The sequence below is a fragment of the Leopardus geoffroyi genome, chromosome B4 (genome assembly GCF_018350155.1).
Source record: "Leopardus geoffroyi isolate Oge1 chromosome B4, O.geoffroyi_Oge1_pat1.0, whole genome shotgun sequence".
NCBI classification, from domain to species: domain Eukaryota; kingdom Metazoa; phylum Chordata; class Mammalia; order Carnivora; family Felidae; genus Leopardus; species Leopardus geoffroyi.
This window is the reverse complement of record NC_059341.1, coordinates 16,692,883-16,712,102: the sequence shown is the minus strand read 5'-3', so window position 1 is coordinate 16,712,102 and position 19,220 is coordinate 16,692,883. Positions and strand designations below refer to the sequence as shown.

Sequence of the window (19,220 nt, the reverse complement as noted above, 5' to 3'; positions counted from 1 at the left end):
TCATGAACTTACCTACTGGAATCATGTTTAGATTTCCTCCCAAAAATATAAACTATATCACATTGTCAGTAATATTATATCCATAAGCACACTCTGTTAAAACCGTGACAGTTTAGGGGCGCCTGGGTGGCTCAGTCAGTTGAGCGTCCGACTTCGGCTCAGGTCATGATCTCAGGGTTTGTGGGTTTGAGCCCTGCGTCGGGCTCTGTGCTGACAGCTCGGAGCCTGGAGCCTGCTTCCGATTCTGTGTCTGCTTCTCTCTCTGCCCCTCCCCTGCTCATGCTCTGTTTCTCAAAAATAAATAAATGTAAAAAAAAAAAACAAAAACAAACTGTGACAGTTTATGCATTGATCTACGGCCTGACTTAAGCTTTTGTTATTTAAAACATTTTTTTGAACTTCCCTTTTTGTTTCCAGTTCTCCTTACCTAAAACAGGTTTCATTTAGTGATTAGATAGAATGTTCATGTATTATCCTCTAGGCTTCCTGAGTTTGCTGATGTAACATCACTTATGAGCCAGTGGGCAAGGCTTCTAGAACTATACTATATTGTTTTTGCAAGACTTGGGTCAGAATCTGACACTCAGAAACAGAAGGTAATACAAATCACCACATTAACACTAGGCTTTATTACATTTGTCTGTCATTTAGTTTCCTTGGGGTTTGTCATCTTACAAGCAGAAAACTATTATTGACATCACAGAAGCTGCAGCCAATTTATCCCAACCGGCCTCTGTCCACTTCAAATACTACAAACAAACGTTCTTTATTAGCAAAACAATATTGTTTGAAAGTTTCCCAGAATTAATTTAGAATTTCCTAATTACTAAAAAAGATACGAGTTCCATCATGGTGCTGGGGACTAAAACCAGAATTTCAATTGAGGGCAACGTGATCTTTGTATCCTAAAACAAAAGTGCCTTATAAAATTAATAACTTAATGACCTAAAAGACACATACTTCGTCTAAGATAACAATAATTAATTTACAATCACTGTATAGAGTACGACAAAAGAAACAAAAGGAGGCCATATAAATTCGTTTTTTGAGGAAGTGTGAGACTCTTAACTTATATTTTAATATTTTGTTCATATATAGCCAACAGTAAGAGAGAAAGCCAACCTAGGGTCAATCCAAAGTTCTGCAGGAGAAACATCAACCAGGGTCGCCGTGTTTGAACATGAGTCATTTCAGGAAGCTAAAAAAAGAATAAAAAACCAGAATAAGATCCAGATATATTCACTGCTGGGAAAAGTTTGGTGGGAAAACATGAGACTGTTATTCAGAACCTAATAACCTTTCAAATTCCCAAAGCAGTTACAAAATGCTTAATACCTACTCCCAACCAAAATTTGAAAATGTAAGATAAATTAAGTCATTTGATTGCGGTTAGAAGAATCCTAGTGTTGCCAGAAGTCTTAAAATGACAGAGTTATCAACTGAAACCAAGCGCAATCCTTCTTATTTTTGTTTACTGTAAAGTAGATAATAGATGAAAAGTATTACTTTTGACTGTTCTGTTAGGTTTATGGAGCCATTAAACTTACTGGTTGTTACAAAGCACATATTTGTTTCCTTTCAAAGAGACCTTCAAGGTCTTTCTGACCTTCAGAACAGTAAAGGAATCACGCCCTAAGGCTACATTTTACTCTCCTAGAGGCAAGTGACAAGGGTTTTGTTTGTGAAATGGCTTTAACACCATTGAGAGCAAAATGTTCCTGTGAGCCTCTAGGAACAGCACCTCAAGGTAGTATTTTTTCTTTCTTTCTTTTTTTCACTTGGCCTTTATTATTTTTTTTAATATGAAACATTGTCGAATTGGTTTCCATACAACACCCAGTGCTCATCCCAACAGGTGCCCTCCTCAATACCCATCACCCACCCTCCCCTCCCTCCCACCCCCCGTCAACCCTCAGTTTGTTCTCAGTTTTGAAGGGTCTCTTCTGGCTTCTTTTTTTTTTTTTTAATTGAAGTACAGCCGACACACAACGTTACATTAGTTTTGAGTGTACCACATAGTGACTTACCACCTCTACACCGTATGCTATGCTGGCCACAAGTGAGGCTGTCATCTGTCACCTTACAACGCTCTTACACCGTGGACTATATTCCCTGTGCCGTATCTGTGCTCCCTGTGATGTGTTTTTGTCTCACATTCTTTCAAATCCCTCACCTCGGGAAGGTGAGTGGAGATCTCTCGTGTGACATAGTCATTTCTATTAGAAAACAGGCTTAGGTCAGCCTGGAGGGGAGACTTAACTCACCCATGCCATTGTTCACATTTTGGGTTGGATAATTCTTTGTTACGGGGGTTGTAGGACGCTTAGCAGCATCCCTGACTTCTGCCTGACATATGTCAGCTGTACCTCTGACCCCAGTTGGGACAACCAACAATGTCTCCAGATGTTGTCAAATTTCCCTGAGGAGTAAAAATCACATCTGGTTGAAAACTGGGTTATTTACAGCAAGAAAAAGATAAAACATATAAAATGTGCAAGGGTTTTAGATTTACGGCAAGAGAAAACAGGTTGATATACTTTTTTTTTTTTTTTTTTTTTTTTTTTTTACCTTGACATGTTTTTTTCAGGCCTGTACAAGAGCATCTGGAATGTTCTATTTGGGTATGCTTGAGATGGATATTTCTCCCTTTTAAAATTAGATAAATGGACAGAATGAAGATTAGGATTATTGTGTCCTGCTATCTTACAACCTAACATGGACCAGTGGACTAGAAGGCAAAGTAGGATCCAGAAATGCTGTCCTGGGTGGATGACCTTAAAGAAATTATGTGTCCTATTGGTTTGTCTCCGCCATGGTTAAATATCAGGTTAATCATACTACTTGAGAGTAATACTATTTGGTTCATTATCTATTATAAACTCAAAATGAAATTTGAAAATCCATAGAATATTCCCAAAGAGCCAACAATTTATGGTAATCTGGAGGGATTAACAAGATACATGCATCAGAGTCACCCCATACATCTGATTCTCAATAGTTTGTAAGCAATTTCCAAGAGGTGACTCCAAGGCCAGACCACATGGGCCACCGGCTCCCTTCTGTCTCAATAATGTATGTATCAGACCATCTTGGTGACACAATTAATTATGCCATCTCTGGTAACATAAAGGCTGAAGCTCTGACCAGCCTTATTTCCAAATACACTAAGGTATTGAGATATTGTGTAGTTCCCTCTCCTCCCTGTTTTTCAAGCAAGGTAATTAATGTTCATTTACAAGATGTGGAAGAATTTACAGCTCATCTTATGTCCACTGTGTCCAGCACCACCTGATTGTTCATCTCTGATGAAGTAGAAGTCATTTCTAAAAAGATTTTCTTGGTAAATGCTCCTAGAATGTGAATGATTTGCTGAACAATCATGCTGTTTTCAACGACCTGTCGAGAAAACTACTTCAGGCAAGACAGAAAGCATGGTGACGAAAACGGTTCTGGTTCAATAGATAGAACTTGAGATTTAGTTTCAAACCACCAGTGTCTTAACCTACAATTGAGAAAGCTCATTTTCTAATTTTCATCTTGGCCTCAAACTTCTAGTCAGGATCTTTCGTTGGAAAGAAGTAGGTCTTGATTAGGTAGATTTAATAGCCAAAAAGTTGTAGATACAAAAACGCAGAAATTAAATGAGGGTCCTGGGACTTCCCGCAAAATCTCAATCAGTTTCTGTCATGACTCAATCCAAAGAAATGCCACAGTTTTTAAAAACAATTGTTTGATCTATTGTTTTCCTCACTAGCCTGTTTGTAGACCTGCTGTTTGCTTGTAGTGTGTGACACACGATAGAATTGAATAAATGTGTTTATAAAAGCTTCCAGACTCTGTCAGTGGCCCCATTCCCAGGAAGAAAACCAAGAATCCTTTATTCTGAGTTTGCACATGGCATTGTCCACAAGAAAACATCATGAGGATTTTACAGCTCCAGGAGCCACCATTCACATGAACTCAATGTCTTCTGGGAAGTTTTGCAACTTAAGATGACATTTTGAAAATCCATAGAATATTCCCAAAGAATATTCCCCTGTGCATTCAGAAAGGGGAGTGAGCATGTTATCTCTAACCGATTCATGGGAAGCCAAAGCAAGCTTCCCGCCATCCCGACCTTGGTGGACATTTCTAAGGCATGTATATTGATCTCCAAGGGGCCTGGAACACATAGCCCCAAGAGAGCACACGGGGCAAACATGAGCAAGACGGAGGGCCAAGGATGGAGTTGTTACAGTATACAATCCTCTGTCTACTACAGTAATGAGATGAGCGGGCTTCTTGTCCTAGTTCTGACATCACATTCATGTGACTTTGAGTAAGTCATTATCCTCCTTGAGCCATGGTTTCCTCAGAACCAAAAGGAGTTAATAATTTAGCTCTGGCAGGATTATGAGGAGTAAATGGGGTGCAGGATATAAGAAAGGGCATGATAAAATGGATGTAAATGAAAGTAAGCGCTGCATGAGACCTGGAGCCAGAGCATCCTGAAAGACTTCAAGGGAACGATGAGCTGCTAGAAGGCACACCCAAATGGATGGCAAGATATCATAGGGTCGGGGCGCCTGGGTGGCTCCGTCAGTTAAGCGTCTGACTTCAGCTCAGGTCATGATCTCACAGTTCACGAGTTCCAGCCCTACATCAAGATCTGTGTTGACAACTCAGAGCCTGGGGCCTACTTCAGAATTTGTGTCTCCCTCTCTCTGCCCTTCTCTTGCTCTAGCTCTCTCTCTCTCTCTCTCTCAAAAATAAATATTTAAAAAAAAGACTAACCTTGTAAGCCTATAGAAATGGACAAATAATGAAAATCAACATTTAAAAAAAGTTTAAGGAGGGGCGCCTGGGTGGCACAGTCGGTTAAGCGTCCGACTTCAGCCAGGTCACGATCTCGCGGTCCGGGAGTTCGAGCCCCACGTCAGGCTCTGGGCTGATGGCTCAGAGCCTGGAGCCTGTTTCCGATTCTGTGTCTCCCTCTCTCTCTGCCCCTCCCCCGTTCATGCTCTGTCTCTCTCTGTCCCAAAAATAAATAAACATTGAAAAAAAAAATTTTTTTAAAGTTTAAGGAGATTCTCATCTTGATATGGATCATCTTGATTTGGATGGTCTATCTGAACTTTGCACGTTCGCATGTAAGTGGATTTTGGTAAGAAAATCAAGCTAAGCTTGCTTTTGAGAAAATACTTGGCTCTTTTTTGGATGATTATGGATGAATATATAAATCGTAATATCTCTTGGATATGCACCAAAATACCAGAGAGTCTCACAAAAAGTCTTTCCAAAAGACACAAATGTAAAATGCCAAATCCCAACCGTGTCTGATTACAACATTTCACTTTCTTTGAACTTACCCATATTTTTGTTATCATTTCAGTCAGTAAATTTTGAAGGGACATAAAGATATATATGCATTCATTTTTAAGAGTATATATTTTGTTTTTTCTTTTTAAAAAATTCCTGACATGAGTTTTAGTGCTACCCATTTTCCCCTGGATTTCAAGAGAGAAAAGTCCCTTTTTCCTCTAGGGCAATTAGATTCCCTTATTGAATAATTTTACAGATCCTGATTATATCCTAAGACTAGAGGGGGTGAAATGATGGATAGGGTATGTTAACAATGAAGTAAAAGGTCAGGAAAAAAGAGAAATGTTAGCAAAACACTTTTGCCCGGAGATAGAGCTAAGAGATATGTTTTTTAGATTGCTGCCAGAAATTTGGAAATCTTGAAGTAGAAAGCAACTTTCTTTTTTGCCTCCATGTTTAGCAAATTCCCCAACTCAAATCAGTGGATGCCAAAACATGACAGCCAAGGAATTGTAATGTTCTGGCAAAAAAGAAAAAGAAAATCTTTACCTAAAAGCCTTTTAACATGCTTTTTATTTTTTCAAATTTGAATCAGACACTGGAGACCAATTCCCTAGATGGACCAAGTCTACATGGTGACTGACCTATCTGTAGATAATGGTCCCTACATTTCTATTAACTAACTGAGATGTAGGTATGGTGACCAAACCTCTGACTAGAATTTCTGGACATTTAGAAAGTGATATGAAGCACATGATTTATACTTGAGTCAGTCTCCATAACTGTATTCATAGTCTTAACTTTTTAAAGGGAATGCTCACAGAGAATGTTAGAACACATGAGGAAAGAAAGTGGATAAATTCTAATGTCATGTGCCTTGTAATAATTATATACTAGGGAGGACTTATCACAAAGGAGGATGATCTATAAAACATTCTCTAGAACTAAGATTTTTTGTCTCTCCTTACACATCTAAGCTGCAGAATCTTGCTGTGCAAAGCCTTCTCTGTCTACTTCTATCTGTAATCTGAAACTGGTTTCTTGTGGGTATTAAAGATCTATCGCTACATATTTCAACATTTACTTTGAGTATAGATCATAAATGTGTGTACTGAAAAAGAAAGTTCAGCATCCAATGCTTCTACAAAACACCGAAAAATCAAAGTCCTTTCGTTATTAAAAATTTATCATTTAAATACAAATATTCAACATTCACTTATTTAAAAAAAATTTTTTTTAATGTTTATTCATTTTTGAGAGAGAAAGAGGCAGAGCGTGAGCGGGGAAGGAGCAGAGAGAGGGAGATACAGAATCCAAAGCAGGCTCCATCCAGGCTCTGAGCTGTCAGCACAGAGCCTGACGGGGGGCTCAAACTCACAAACCATGAGATCATGATCTGAGGCGAAGCCAGGCGTTTAACCAACTGAGCCATTCAGGTGCTCCTCACTTATTTTTTAAAAAGTTTATTTATTTATTTTGAGAGCGAGACTGAGAGTGTGAGAAGGAGAAGGGCAGAGAGAGAGGGGGAAGCAATCCCAAGCAGGCTCTGCAGTGTCACCACAGAGCCCGACATGGGGCTCGAACCCACAAACCATGAGATCATGACCTGAGCTGAAATCAAAAGTCAGATGCTTACCTGACTGAGCCACCCAGTCGCCCCTCAATATTCACTTAATTGAAGACATTTGGTGATGTTTCTTATGAAGGTAAAATTGTAATTTAAATGTTTTTCCTCTCGCAGGAATACGTAGCTTTTGACATTATTAACTTTCAAGAGAAATAATTTGCTTCTCCATTCATGAGGCTCTCTTGATAACTGACTTACACCATCTTCTTTTCAGAAGGACCCTAAAACCCATTCATTATGCACATGGAGTTAGGTATGCATTTGCATTTGCTAAAAGGAGCCACTCTCGTTCCTAAGAAATATGATGCGGGGCGCCTGGGTGGCGCAGTCGGTTAAGCGTCCGACTTCAGCCAGGTCATGATCTCGAGCCCCGCGTCAGGCTCTGGGCTGATGGCTCGGAGCCTGGAGCCTGTTTCCGATTCTGTGTCTCCCTCTCTCCCTGCCCCTCCCCCGTTCATGCTCTGTATCTCTCTGTCCCAAAAATAAATAAACGTTGAAAAAAAAATTAAAAAAAAAAAAAAGAAAAGAAATATGATGAGAGAGAAAACCTCAGAAACGTATTTTGTAGGCTGTCCTAATAATACTTACTCTCACTAGGGGCACACATTCCATAGGTTGTTCTAATTGTCACATTTTTATTATTTTTATTTTTTTATTTATTTTGACACAGAGAGACAGCAAGTGAGTGTGAACGGGGGAGGGGTAGAGAGAGAGGGAGAGAGAGAGAATCCCAAGCAGGCTCCACGCTGTCTGCACAGAACCCAACATGGGGCTGGATCCCAGGAACTGTGAGATCACAACCTGAGTTGAAATCGAGAGTCAGACACTTAACCAACTGAGCCACCCAGGAGCCCTGGTCACATTTTTAAAGAACTTAATTGTGTCTTTGCAGAAGACCCACATCTGAGAACAAGATGGAAGTTTGTTAGTGCAAGTCATGATTTGGCTTCTTTTTTTTTTTTTTTTGGTAAAAAAGATGAACAAACTGAAAATCAACAACTCTTCTCAGATATGACAGAAAAGTGAGGTCCAATGACTGACCCAAACGTTGGAAAGAAAGTCAAGTGAATATACAGAATCACAACTTACCTGAGCAGAAACCTACAGGAAGAAACTTTTGTGGGACCCAATAAGCCAAGGTAGGGAAAAACAAACACACAAACCTGTAACTGACAAATTATTACAGGCTTAGTGTAGACAAGCCTAAGAATTAAAAAATTTAGGGGGACCCTAAGTCTCAGAGGGTCCCCCACACTTTTGTTGATTTTACTGCCAGGAGCTCTACCAAATCCTCACAGTGAATATTGGGGGGGGGGGGGGGCGGAAATCCCCTTGTGTTTTTATCAGGAGGAAGATAAAGAAGCCATTTTGAAATCCTTTAGAGATTCTGGTCTTAACAAGGATTTCCCTTATGAGAAACTATTTTATCAAAGTCTAACCTGCTGGAGTTTTATCAGAGCTTATCCCACCTAGGGAAGGGAAGTCCTCAACTTCACCCCACTCTAGCCATTTTCTTCCACCTAAAGGGGGAGGAGGCAAGAAGTTCACAGTCTGAAAGCACAGGCTCCCCACAAGACCAAGACCTAATCAAAGAACTATGGAAGGCTCCCCTTCTCTCCATGCCTTACCACGACATTACTACAGGACTCTTGACCACACAATTCCTTTTACCCAGTACAACAGGTCGTGCTTTCAACCAAAATAACATGAATTACTAGAAGGCAAAAAAAACACAGTTTAAAGAGACTGAACAACCTTCGGAACCAGAGTCAGATACAGCAGGAAAGTTGGCATAATCAGGCCAGGAATTAAAAAAACAAACAAACTGTGACTCATATGGTAAGGGCTTTAATGGGAAAAGTAGACAACGTAAACAATAAAAGATAGATAATATAAGCAGAGAGATTCTTCTAAAAAAGAATCAAAAAGAAAAGTTAGAGATGAAAAACACTGCAAGAGAAAAGAACAATGATGGGCTCATTAGTGTACGGGACATAGCTGAGGAAAAACTCTGAGTTTGAAGCTATGACAATAGAAACTTCCAAAATTGAAAAGCAGAGAGAAAAAAGACCCCAAAAACCCAAAACATAATATCGAAACCATGAGAGAAAATGTGTAATATAGGTGTATTGGTAATATCAGAAAAAAAAAAAAAGAGAGAGAGAAAATGGAAGCAATATTAGAAGCAATAATGGCTGTGAATTTCCCCCCAAAAAATATCAGGTACCAAATCCCAGCTCCAAAGAAGCTCAGAGAATAGCAAGCGGAGATGTGCCAACAAAACAAAACAAAACCAACCAACCTACAAGCAAACAAAAACAAAACACCCTTCACGTAGGCATATCATTTTCAGACTTTAGAAAAACAAAGGTAAGAAAAAAACCTTAAAAGATGGCAGAGTAAAAAACAAAAACAAAAACAAACAACCAAGCAAAACCAAAACCAAACCCAAACAAAAAACTTATATAGAGAGGAGCAAGAACAGAATTATATCTGAATTCTCCTCAGAAACGATGCAAGAAAAAAAAAAAAAAGAGTGAGAGAAAATGTTTAAAGTGTTGAAAGAGAAAATCACCAAGTTAGAATTCTGCACCTCCAAACTTTTCCAAGAGTGAAAGGAGGGAGCGCCTGGGTGGCTCAGTCAGTTAAATATCCAACTCCTCATCTCGGCTCAGGTCATGATTATACAATTTGTGAGTTTCAGCCCCGCGTTGGGCTCTGTGCTGACAGTATGGAGCTTGCTTGGAATTTTCTCTCCCTCTCTCTCTACCCCACCCCACTCATGCTCTCTCTCTCTCTCAAAATAAATAATCTTAGAAAACAAAAAGAGAGAAAGGAAAATAAGACTTTATCAGACAAACAAAACTTGAGTAAATTTGTTGCCAGTAAAAAATGTTAATTGAAGTTCTTTGGAGATAGGAAAATGATAAAGGTCAGAAACAGGGATCTATACAAGAAAGAAAGAGTATCAGAAAGTGAATAAGTGAAAGCAAAATGAAAACTTTTAGATTTTAAAGTTTTTTTTTTATTTTTTTTTTTAACGTTTATTTATTTTTGCGACAGAGAGAGACAGAGCATGAATGGGGGAGGGTCAGAGAGAGAGGGAGACACAGAATCGGAAACAGGCTCCAGGCTCTGAGCAGTCAGCACAGAGCCCGACGCGGGGCTCGAACTCACATACCCCAAGATTGTGACCTGAGCCGAAGTCCGACGCTCAACCAACTGAGCCACCCAGGCGCCCCTAGGTTTTAAAGTTCTAATTGATCCAATAGATAATGGTTTCTTCAAAATAATAGCAACAATGTATTCCATTCTGTATGCTTGTGTGTGCCTATGTATGTATGCTTATATAATATTGAAATAATTGACAGAAATGATGCAACGGATGGGGAGGATGGATTAGGAATATTTTCTTATTACAAGGTACTTTTATTATCCATGGAGCAGTGTTATTTGAAAGAGGAGTTGGATAACTTGTAAATGTATACTGAAAACTCTAGAGTAACCACTTAAAATACTCAAAAAAGAAGTATAATTCATGTGCTAACAACTGAGTCAAGTGGAAATATATAAAATGCTCAATTAAAATCACAAGACAGAAAAGGTGTGGAAGGCAAAAAAAGGTAGCCATAAAGAACAAAAGGCAACAATTAGAAAACAGTAACAATATGGTAGATTTTAATCCAACTATATCAATAGTCACTCTAAATGTCAATAGACTAAATACACCAAAAAAAAAAAAAAAAGAGGGATTTTCAGAACAGATCAAAACATGAGACCCAACTATATGCTTTCTACAAGAAGTCCATTTTAAATATAAAGGCACATATCAATTAGAAGTAAAGACATGGATGAAGATATATCATGCTAACACTGAGTAAAAGAAAGCAAGACTGCCTATGTTAATTTCAAACAGAGCAGACTTCAGAGCAAGAAATGCTATCAAGGATAAAGATGGGCATTAAATAAAAACAAAAGACTTAATACTCCAAAAAGACATAACAATTCCTAATATGTGTGTACCTAACAACAGAGAGTTAAAAAATGTGAGGGGCGTCTGGGTTGAGCATCCGACTCCAGCCCAGGTCATGATCTCACAGCTCGTGAGTTCGAGCCCCGCATCGGGCTCTGTGCTGACCACTCAGAGACTGGAGCCTGCTTCGGATTCTGGGTCTCCCTCTCTCTCTGCCCCTAACCCACTTGCATTCTGTCTCTGTCTCTCTCAAAAATAAATAAACATTGAAAAAAGATGTGAGACAAAAATTGATAGAACAGCAAAGAGAAAGAGACTGATCCACTATTATTGTTGGAGACCTTAACATGCTTCTATCAGAAATGGACAGATGCAGCAAAAGTTGATTCTATGAAAACATCAATAAAATCTATAAGCCTCTACCCGGTTAAGAGAAACAGAAAACATAAATTACTGATATCAGAAATGAAAGGGGTATCACTACAAATACCAAGGACAATAAAAGCATAATAAATGGATGTTATGAACAACTCTATACCCACAAATTCGATAATCTGGATGAAACACAAAAATTCTTTTAACAGACAACTGCTAAAACTCATACAAGAAAAAATATACAATCCGAATAGGCCTATATCTATTTTTAATATTGAATCAATAATCAATAACCTTCCAAAACAAAAGTACCATGCCCAGATGAGTTCACCAGTGAATTCAACCAAACGTTTAAGGAAGAAATTATACCGATTCTCTACAATCTTTTCCAGAAGACAGGGGCAGAGGGAATACTTCCTAACTCATTCTAAAAGGCCAGCAATATCTTAATACCAAAACTAAAGACATTGCAAGAAAACTATAGAGCAGTATCTCTTATGAACAGATATGAAAACTTCTCAACAAAATATTAGCAAATTGAATCCAACAATATGTAAGAGAACTACACACCACAACCACATGGGGTTTATCTAAATACATAAGACTGGTCCAACATTCAACAATTAATACAGTCTATATGACAACATTGACAGTCAAAAGAAGATATTAATAGATGCACAAAAAGCACTGGAAAAATTCCACACTCGTTTATGATAAAAACTCCCAGCAAACTAGGATTATAAAGAAACTTCCTCAAATTCATCATGAACATCTGTAATTAAAAAAAAAAAAAAAAAACCCTACAGGTAACATCATGCTTGGTGAGAAACTAGACTTATTGCTAAGATCAGGCACAAGGCAAGGATGTCCCATCCCACTGATGCTTTTTCAACATCAAGTTGAAAGTCTTACTGAATTCAATAAGAGGAGAAAAGGAATTTAAAATTTTGTTTTTTAACGTTTATTTATTTTTGAGACAGAGACAGAGCATGAACGGGGGAGGGGCAGAGAGAGAGGGAGACACAGAATCGGAAACAGGCTCCAGGCTCTGAGCCATCAGCCCAGAGCCCGACGCGGGGCTCGAACTCACGGACCGCGAGATCGTGACCTGGCTGAAGTCGGACGCTTAACCGACTGCGCCACCCAGGCGCCCCGAGAAAAGGAATTTAAAGGAATATAGAAAAAGATCATTTATGTATAAAATCCAAAAGAATCATCAAAAAGACTCCTAGAACCAATAAGTGCTTATAGCAAAGTTGCAAGATACAGTAATAGACAGTAATATACAAAAGTTGACTTATTTTTTACATATGAGGAATGAACAACTGGAATTTGAATTAAAAACACATTAGCATTTATGTTAGCATCAAAAAATGAAATACTTAGGGATAAATCTAAAAATCTGTGTGAGAAAAAGTATAAAGTTCCAAAAAAAGATATCAAGGAAAAAATAAAGAAGCATAGAGATAGTCCATGTCCATGGATAGGAAAAATCAATATTGTCGAGATGTCAGTTCTTCTCCAGATTCAACACAGTCCCATCCAAAACCTCAGTAAGTTATCTCATGGCTGTTGACAAACTGATTCCAGGATTTATATGAAGAGGCAAGAGACCGAGAAAGGCCACCATATAATTGAAGGAGAAGAACGAAGTTGGAGAGCTGACACTGTCAGTCTTCAAGACTTAATATAAAATTGCAGTAATCACAACAGTATGGAACTGGTGAAAGGACAGAAAGACAGATTAAAGGAACAGAACAAAGAAGCCAGAAATAGACCTATATAAATATAGCCAACCGGTCTTTGACAAAGGAGCGAAAGTAATAAATTGGAACAAAGATAGTTTTTAAAAAAAAACCTGCAATGAATCTATACACAGACCTTACATCCCCCACGAAAATTAAGTCAAAATGAATCATAGCTCTAAATGGAAAACACAAAAGTGTGAAACTCCTAGAAGATAACAGAGGAGAAAACCTACATGATCTTGGGTACAGTGATGCCTTTTTTAGATATAATACCAAAGACATGATTCATGAAAGAAATCATTGATAAGCTGAATTTCATTAAAATTAAATTTTCTTCTTTGCAAAAGACATATCAAGAAAATGAAAAGACAAGCCAGAGATTTGGAAAATTTTTTGGCAGAAGACACATCTGATAAGAGACTGCCATCCAAAACATACAAAGAACTCTTGAAATGCATAAATAGGAAACAACCCAGTTTCAAATAATGGTTAAAAGACCTGGACAGACACCTCCCCCAAAGAAGGTATACAGATGGCAAGCAAGCATATTCAGAGGTGTTTAACATCATATTTCACTAGGAAATGTCAAACGAAAACAGCAACGAGATATCACTACACAACTATGACCATGGCCAAAATCCAAACATCGATGACATTGAATTCTGACAAGGACCTTGAGCAAGAGGGACTCTCATTTAATGCTGGTGGGAATGCAAAATGGTATAATCACTTTGGAAGACATTTGGAAATCTTTCCTGGAACTAGACATATTCTTATCATATGATCCGGGGATTACACTCCTTGATATTTCCCCAAATATATAGAAAATTTATGTTCACTCAAAACCCTGCACGTGGATATTTATAGCAGCTTTGTTTGTAACTGCCCAAACCTGGAAGTGACCAAGATGTTCTGCAGTGGGCAAAAGGATAAATGCACTGTGGTATATCCAGATATGACATAGTGCCAAAAAGAAATGAGCTATCGAGCCACGAAAAGACTGGGAGAGACCTTAAAACCATATCCCTGAGTGAAAGAGGCCAGTTTCAAAAGGTACATACTGAATGATTCCAACTACACTGAATTCTGGAAAAGGCAAAACTACAGAGATTAAAAAATATTCGTGGTTTCTAGGGGCTAATGGAAAGGGAAGAGGCAGGACACAGAGGATTTTTAGGGCAGGGGAACTATTCTACACGTTACAAGGGTGGGTATGTGTCATTTGTCAAGACCCATAGAGCATACAACACCACATATGCAATAAATGTGAACTCTGGACTTTGGGTGATAATAATGTGTCAACAGAGTTTCTTAATTATAACAAATGTACCTCTGTGGTGCAGGATGTTGAGAGTGGGGAAAAGCATGCACGTGGAGGACAGATGTTCTTTGGAAATTCTCTGGACTTTCTACTCAGTTTTGTCATGAACCTCAAACTGCTCTCAAAAATAAAGTTTTTTAACTAAAAAAAAAATCCATTTCCCAGTTACACTAACCATATTTCAAGTGCTTGATAAGACAGCCACACATAAAAAAAAAAAAAAAGTCACTAGATAAATTAAAGAAACACTTTGCGGGAAGTATAGTCCCACTGGGAGAAGAATTATAATGGTTATGGATCATTCTGTATTTCTTCTGCCCACACATTCCTATTGCTCTAAAAATAGGAGAAAAAAGGAGAAGAAGGAAAGGCTAAAGTATATTTTAAGTTACTGGACTGTTTAGTGGCTTAGGTCAAACTAGAGAGTGCCATTTCAAAGTCTTCTGTTTATACTCAGAAGGATCTTTTTTTTCCCTAGTATTTTCCACAATCTTATACCTGCATAACATCTGCATATTATCAAATGCATGAAAAAAATGGACTTTAGAATATTCACTCATCTGGGTATTTACAACAGTGTTAATAAAGCATTCAGTTAATTTTTTCTTTTGATCTTTTGAAGGGTCATTTGATAATTACTCATTGATAACATGTTATCTAGAAAATGATTAAAAAGAAACATTGGTCACTTTGGAGAATTTTTTAAATTAAATAGATAGGTAAGTAGATAGTTTACTATGGTTCTTTTTTTTTTTTTTAATATGAAATGTATTGTCAAATTGGTTTCCATACAACACCCAGTGCTCATCCCAACAGGTGTCCTCCTCAATGCCCATCACCCACCCGCCCCTCCCTCCCAACCCCATCAACCCTCAGTTTATTCTCAGTTTTTAAGAGTCTCTTCTGGTTTGGCTCTCTCCCTCTCCAACTTTATTTTTCCTTTCCCTCCCCCACAGTCTTCTGTTAAGTTTCTCAGGATCCACATAAGAGTGAAAACATATGGTATCTGTCTTTCTCTGTATGGCTCATTTCACTTAGCATCACACTCTCCAGTTCCATCCACGTTGCTACAAAGGGCCATATTTCGTTCTTTCTCATTGCCATGTAGTACTCCATTGTGTATATAAGCCACAACTTCTTTATCCATTTATCAATTGATGGACATTTAGGCTCTTTCCATAATTTGGCCATTGTTGAAAGTGCTGCTATAAACATTGGGGTACAAGTGCCCCTATGCATCAGTACTCCTTTATCCCTTGGGTAAATTCCTAGCAGTGCTATTGCTGGGTCAGAGGGTAGATCTATTTTTAATTTTTTGAGGAACCTCCACACTGTTTCCCAGAGCAGCTGCACCAGTCTGCATTCCCACCAACAGTACAAGAGGGTTCCCATTTCTCCATATCCTCGCCAGCATCTATAGTCTCCTGATTTGTTCATTTTGGCCACTCTGACTGGCGTGAGGTGGTATCTGAGTGTGGTTTTGATTTGTGTTTCCCTGATGAGGAGCGATGTTGAGCATCTTTTCATGTGCCTGTTGGCCATCTGGATGTCTTCTTTAGAGAAGTGTCTATTCATGTCTTCTGCCCATTTCTTCACTGGATTATGTGTTTTTTTGGGTATGGAGTTTGGTGAGTTCTTTAAAGATTTTTGGATACTAGCCCTTTGTCCGATATGTCATTTGCAAATATCTTTTCCCATTCTGTCGGTTGCCTTTTAGTTTTGTTGATCGTTTCCTTTGCAGTGCAGAAGCTTTTTACCTTGATGAGGTCCCAATAGTTCATTTTTGCTTTTAATGACCTTGCCTTTGGAGATGTGTCAAGTAAGAAATTGCTGCAGCTGAGGTCAGAGAGGTTTTTTCCTGCTTTTTCCTCTAGGGTTTTGATGGTTTCCTGTCTCACATTCAGATCTTTCATCCATTTTGAGTTTATTTTTGTGAATGGTGTAAGAAAGTGGTCTAATTTCATTCTTCTGCATGTTGCTGTCCAGTTCTCTCAGCACCATTTGTTAAAGAGACTGTCTTTTTTCCATTGGATATTCTTTCCTGCTTTGTCAAAGATTAGTTGGCCATACTTTTGTGGGTCCAAGTCTGGAGTCTCTATTCTATTCCATTTGTCTATGTGTCTGTTTTTGTGCCAATACCATGCTGTCTTGGTGATTACAGCTTTGTAGTAGAGGCTAAAGTCTGGGATTGTGATGCCTCTTGCTTTGGTCTTCTTCCTCAAAATTACTTTGGCTATTCGGAGTCTTTTGTGGTTTCATACAAATTTTAGGATTGCTTGTTCTAGCTTTGAGAAGAATGCTCATGAAATATTGATTGGGATTGCATTGAGTGTGTAGATAGCTTTGGGTAGTATTGACATTTTGACAATATTTATTCTTCCAACCCATAAGCATGGAATGTTTTTCCATTTCTTTATATCTTCTTCAATTTCCTTAATAAGCTTTCTATAGTTTTCAGCATACAGATCTTTTACATCTTTGGTTAGGTTTATTCCTAGGTATTTTATGATTCTTGGTGCAATTGTGAATGGGATCAGTTTCTTTATTTGTCTTTCTGTTGCTTCATTATTAGTGTATAAGAATGCAACTGATTTCTGTACATTGATTTTGTATCCTGCGACTTTGCTGAATTCATGTATCATTTCTATCAGAGTATTGGTGGAGTCTATTGGGTTTTTCTTGTATAGTATTGTGTCATCTGCCAAAAGTGAAAGCTTAACTTCATCTTTGCCAATTTTGATGCCTTTGATTTCCTTTTGTTGTCTGATTGCTAGAACTTCCAACACTATGTTAAACAACAGCGGTGAGAGTGGACATCCCTGTCGTGTTCCTGATCTCAGGGGGAAAGCTCTCAGTTTTTCCACATTGAGGGTGATATTAGCTGTGGGCTTTTCATAAATGGCTTTTATGACATTTAAGAATGTTCCTTTTATCCCAACTTTCTCGAGGGTTTTTATTAAGAAAGGATGTTGAATTTTGTCAAAAGCTTTTTCTGCATCGATTGACAGGATCATATGGTACTTATCTTTTCTTTTATTAATCTGATGTATCACTTTGATTGATTTGTGAATGTTGAACCAGCCCTGCATCCCAGGAATGAATCCCACTTGATCATGGTGAATAATTCTTTTTATATGCTGTTGAGTTCGATTTGCTAGTATCTTGTTGAAAATTTTTGCATCCATATTCATCAGGGATATTAGCATATAGTTCTCTTTTTTTGCTGGATCTCTGTCTGGTTTGGAAATCAAAGTAATGCTGGCTTCATAGAATGAGTCTGGAAGTTTTCCTTCCCTTTCTATTTTTTGGAACATCTTAAGAAGGATAGGTGTTATCTCTGCTTTAAATGTTTGGTAGAATTCCCGAGGGAAGCCATCTGGTGCTGGACTCTTATTTGTTGGGAGATTTTTGATAACTGGTTCAATTTCTTCGCTGGTCATGGGTCTGTTTGAATTTTCTATTTCTTCCTGTTTGAGTTTTGGAAGTGTGTGGATGCTTAGGAATTTGTCCATTTCTTCCAGGTTTTCCAGTTTGTTGGCATATAATTTTTCATAGTATTCCCTGATAATTGCTTGTATCTCTGAGGGATTGGTTGTAATAATTACATATTCATTCATGATTTTATCTATTTGGGTCATCTCCCTTTTCTTTTTGAGAAGCCTGGCTAGAGGTTTGTCAATTTTGTTTATTTTTTCAAAAAGCCAATTCTTGGTTTCATTGATCTGCTCTACTGTTTTTTTAGATTCTATGTTGTTTATTTCTTCTCTGATCTTTATTATTTCTCTTCTTCTGCTGGGTTTTGGGTGTCTTTGCTGTTCTGCTTCTATTTCCTTTGGGTGTGCTGTTAGATTTTGTATTTGGGATTTTTCTTGTTTCTTGAGATAGGCCTGGATTGCAATGTATTTTCCTCTGAGGACTGCCTTCACTGCATCCCAAAGTGTTTGGATTGTTGTATTTTCATCTTCATTTGTTTCCATATATTTTTAAATTTCTTCTCTAATTGCCTGGCTGACCCATTCATTCTTTAGTAGGGTGTTCTTTAGTCTCCATGCTTTTGGAGATCTTCCAGACTTTTTCCTGTGGTTGATTTCAAGTTTCATAGCATTGTGGTCTGAAAGTGTGCATGGTATGATCTCAATTCTTTTATACTTATGAAGGGTTGTTTTGTGACCCAGTATGTGATCTATCTTGGAGAATGTTCCATGTGCACTCGAGAAGAAAGTATATTCTGTTGCTTTGGGATGCAGAGTTCTAAATATATCTGTCAAGTCCATCTGATCCAATGTATCATTCAGGGCCCTTGTTTCTTTATTGATCCTGTATCTAGATGATCTATCTATTGTTGTAGGTGGGGTGTTAAAGTACCCTGCAATTACCACATTCTTATCAATAAGGTTGCTTATGTTTATGCTTATTAATTGTTTTATATATTTGGGGCTCCTGTATTCAGTGCATAGACATTTATAATTGTTAGCTCTTCCTGATGGAAAGACCCTGTAATTATTATATAATGCCCTTCTTCATCTCTTGTTATAGCCTTTAAGTTAAAGTCTAGTTGGTCTGATATAAGTATGGCTACTCCAGCTTTCTTTTGACTTCCAGTAGCATGATAGATAGTTCTCCATCCCCTCACTTTGAATCTGAAGGTGTCCTCAGGTCTAAAATGCATCTCTTGTAGATAGCAAATAGATGGGTATTTTTTTTCTACCCATTCTGATACCCTATGTCTTTTGGTTGGAGCATTTAGTCCATTTACATTCAGTGCTATTATTGAGAGATATGAGTTTAGAGTCATTGTGATGTCTGTAGGTTTCATGCTTGTAGTGATGTCTCTGGTACTTTGTGGTCCTTGCAACATTTTACTCACAGAGTCCC

General features: G+C 38.1%; 1 protein-coding gene across 5 annotated transcripts in view; it reads right to left on the bottom strand.

The window, feature by feature from the left end:
• Positions 1 to 609: 609 nt before the first annotated feature.
• SLC39A12 (solute carrier family 39 member 12) overlaps positions 610 to 19,220 on the bottom strand; it is an 87,705-nt gene continuing 69,094 nt past the window's right edge. For 4 of the 5 annotated variants that reach the window (XM_045463853.1, XM_045463852.1, XM_045463855.1 and 1 more), the window contains one exon: positions 610 to 1,198. In XM_045463853.1, coding sequence (XP_045319809.1) covers positions 1,070 to 1,198 — 129 coding nt within the window. In that variant the 3' untranslated portion in view covers positions 610 to 1,069. The remainder of the gene's footprint in view (positions 1,199 to 19,220) is intronic. The other variant, XR_006708853.1, reaches the window with a different exon arrangement.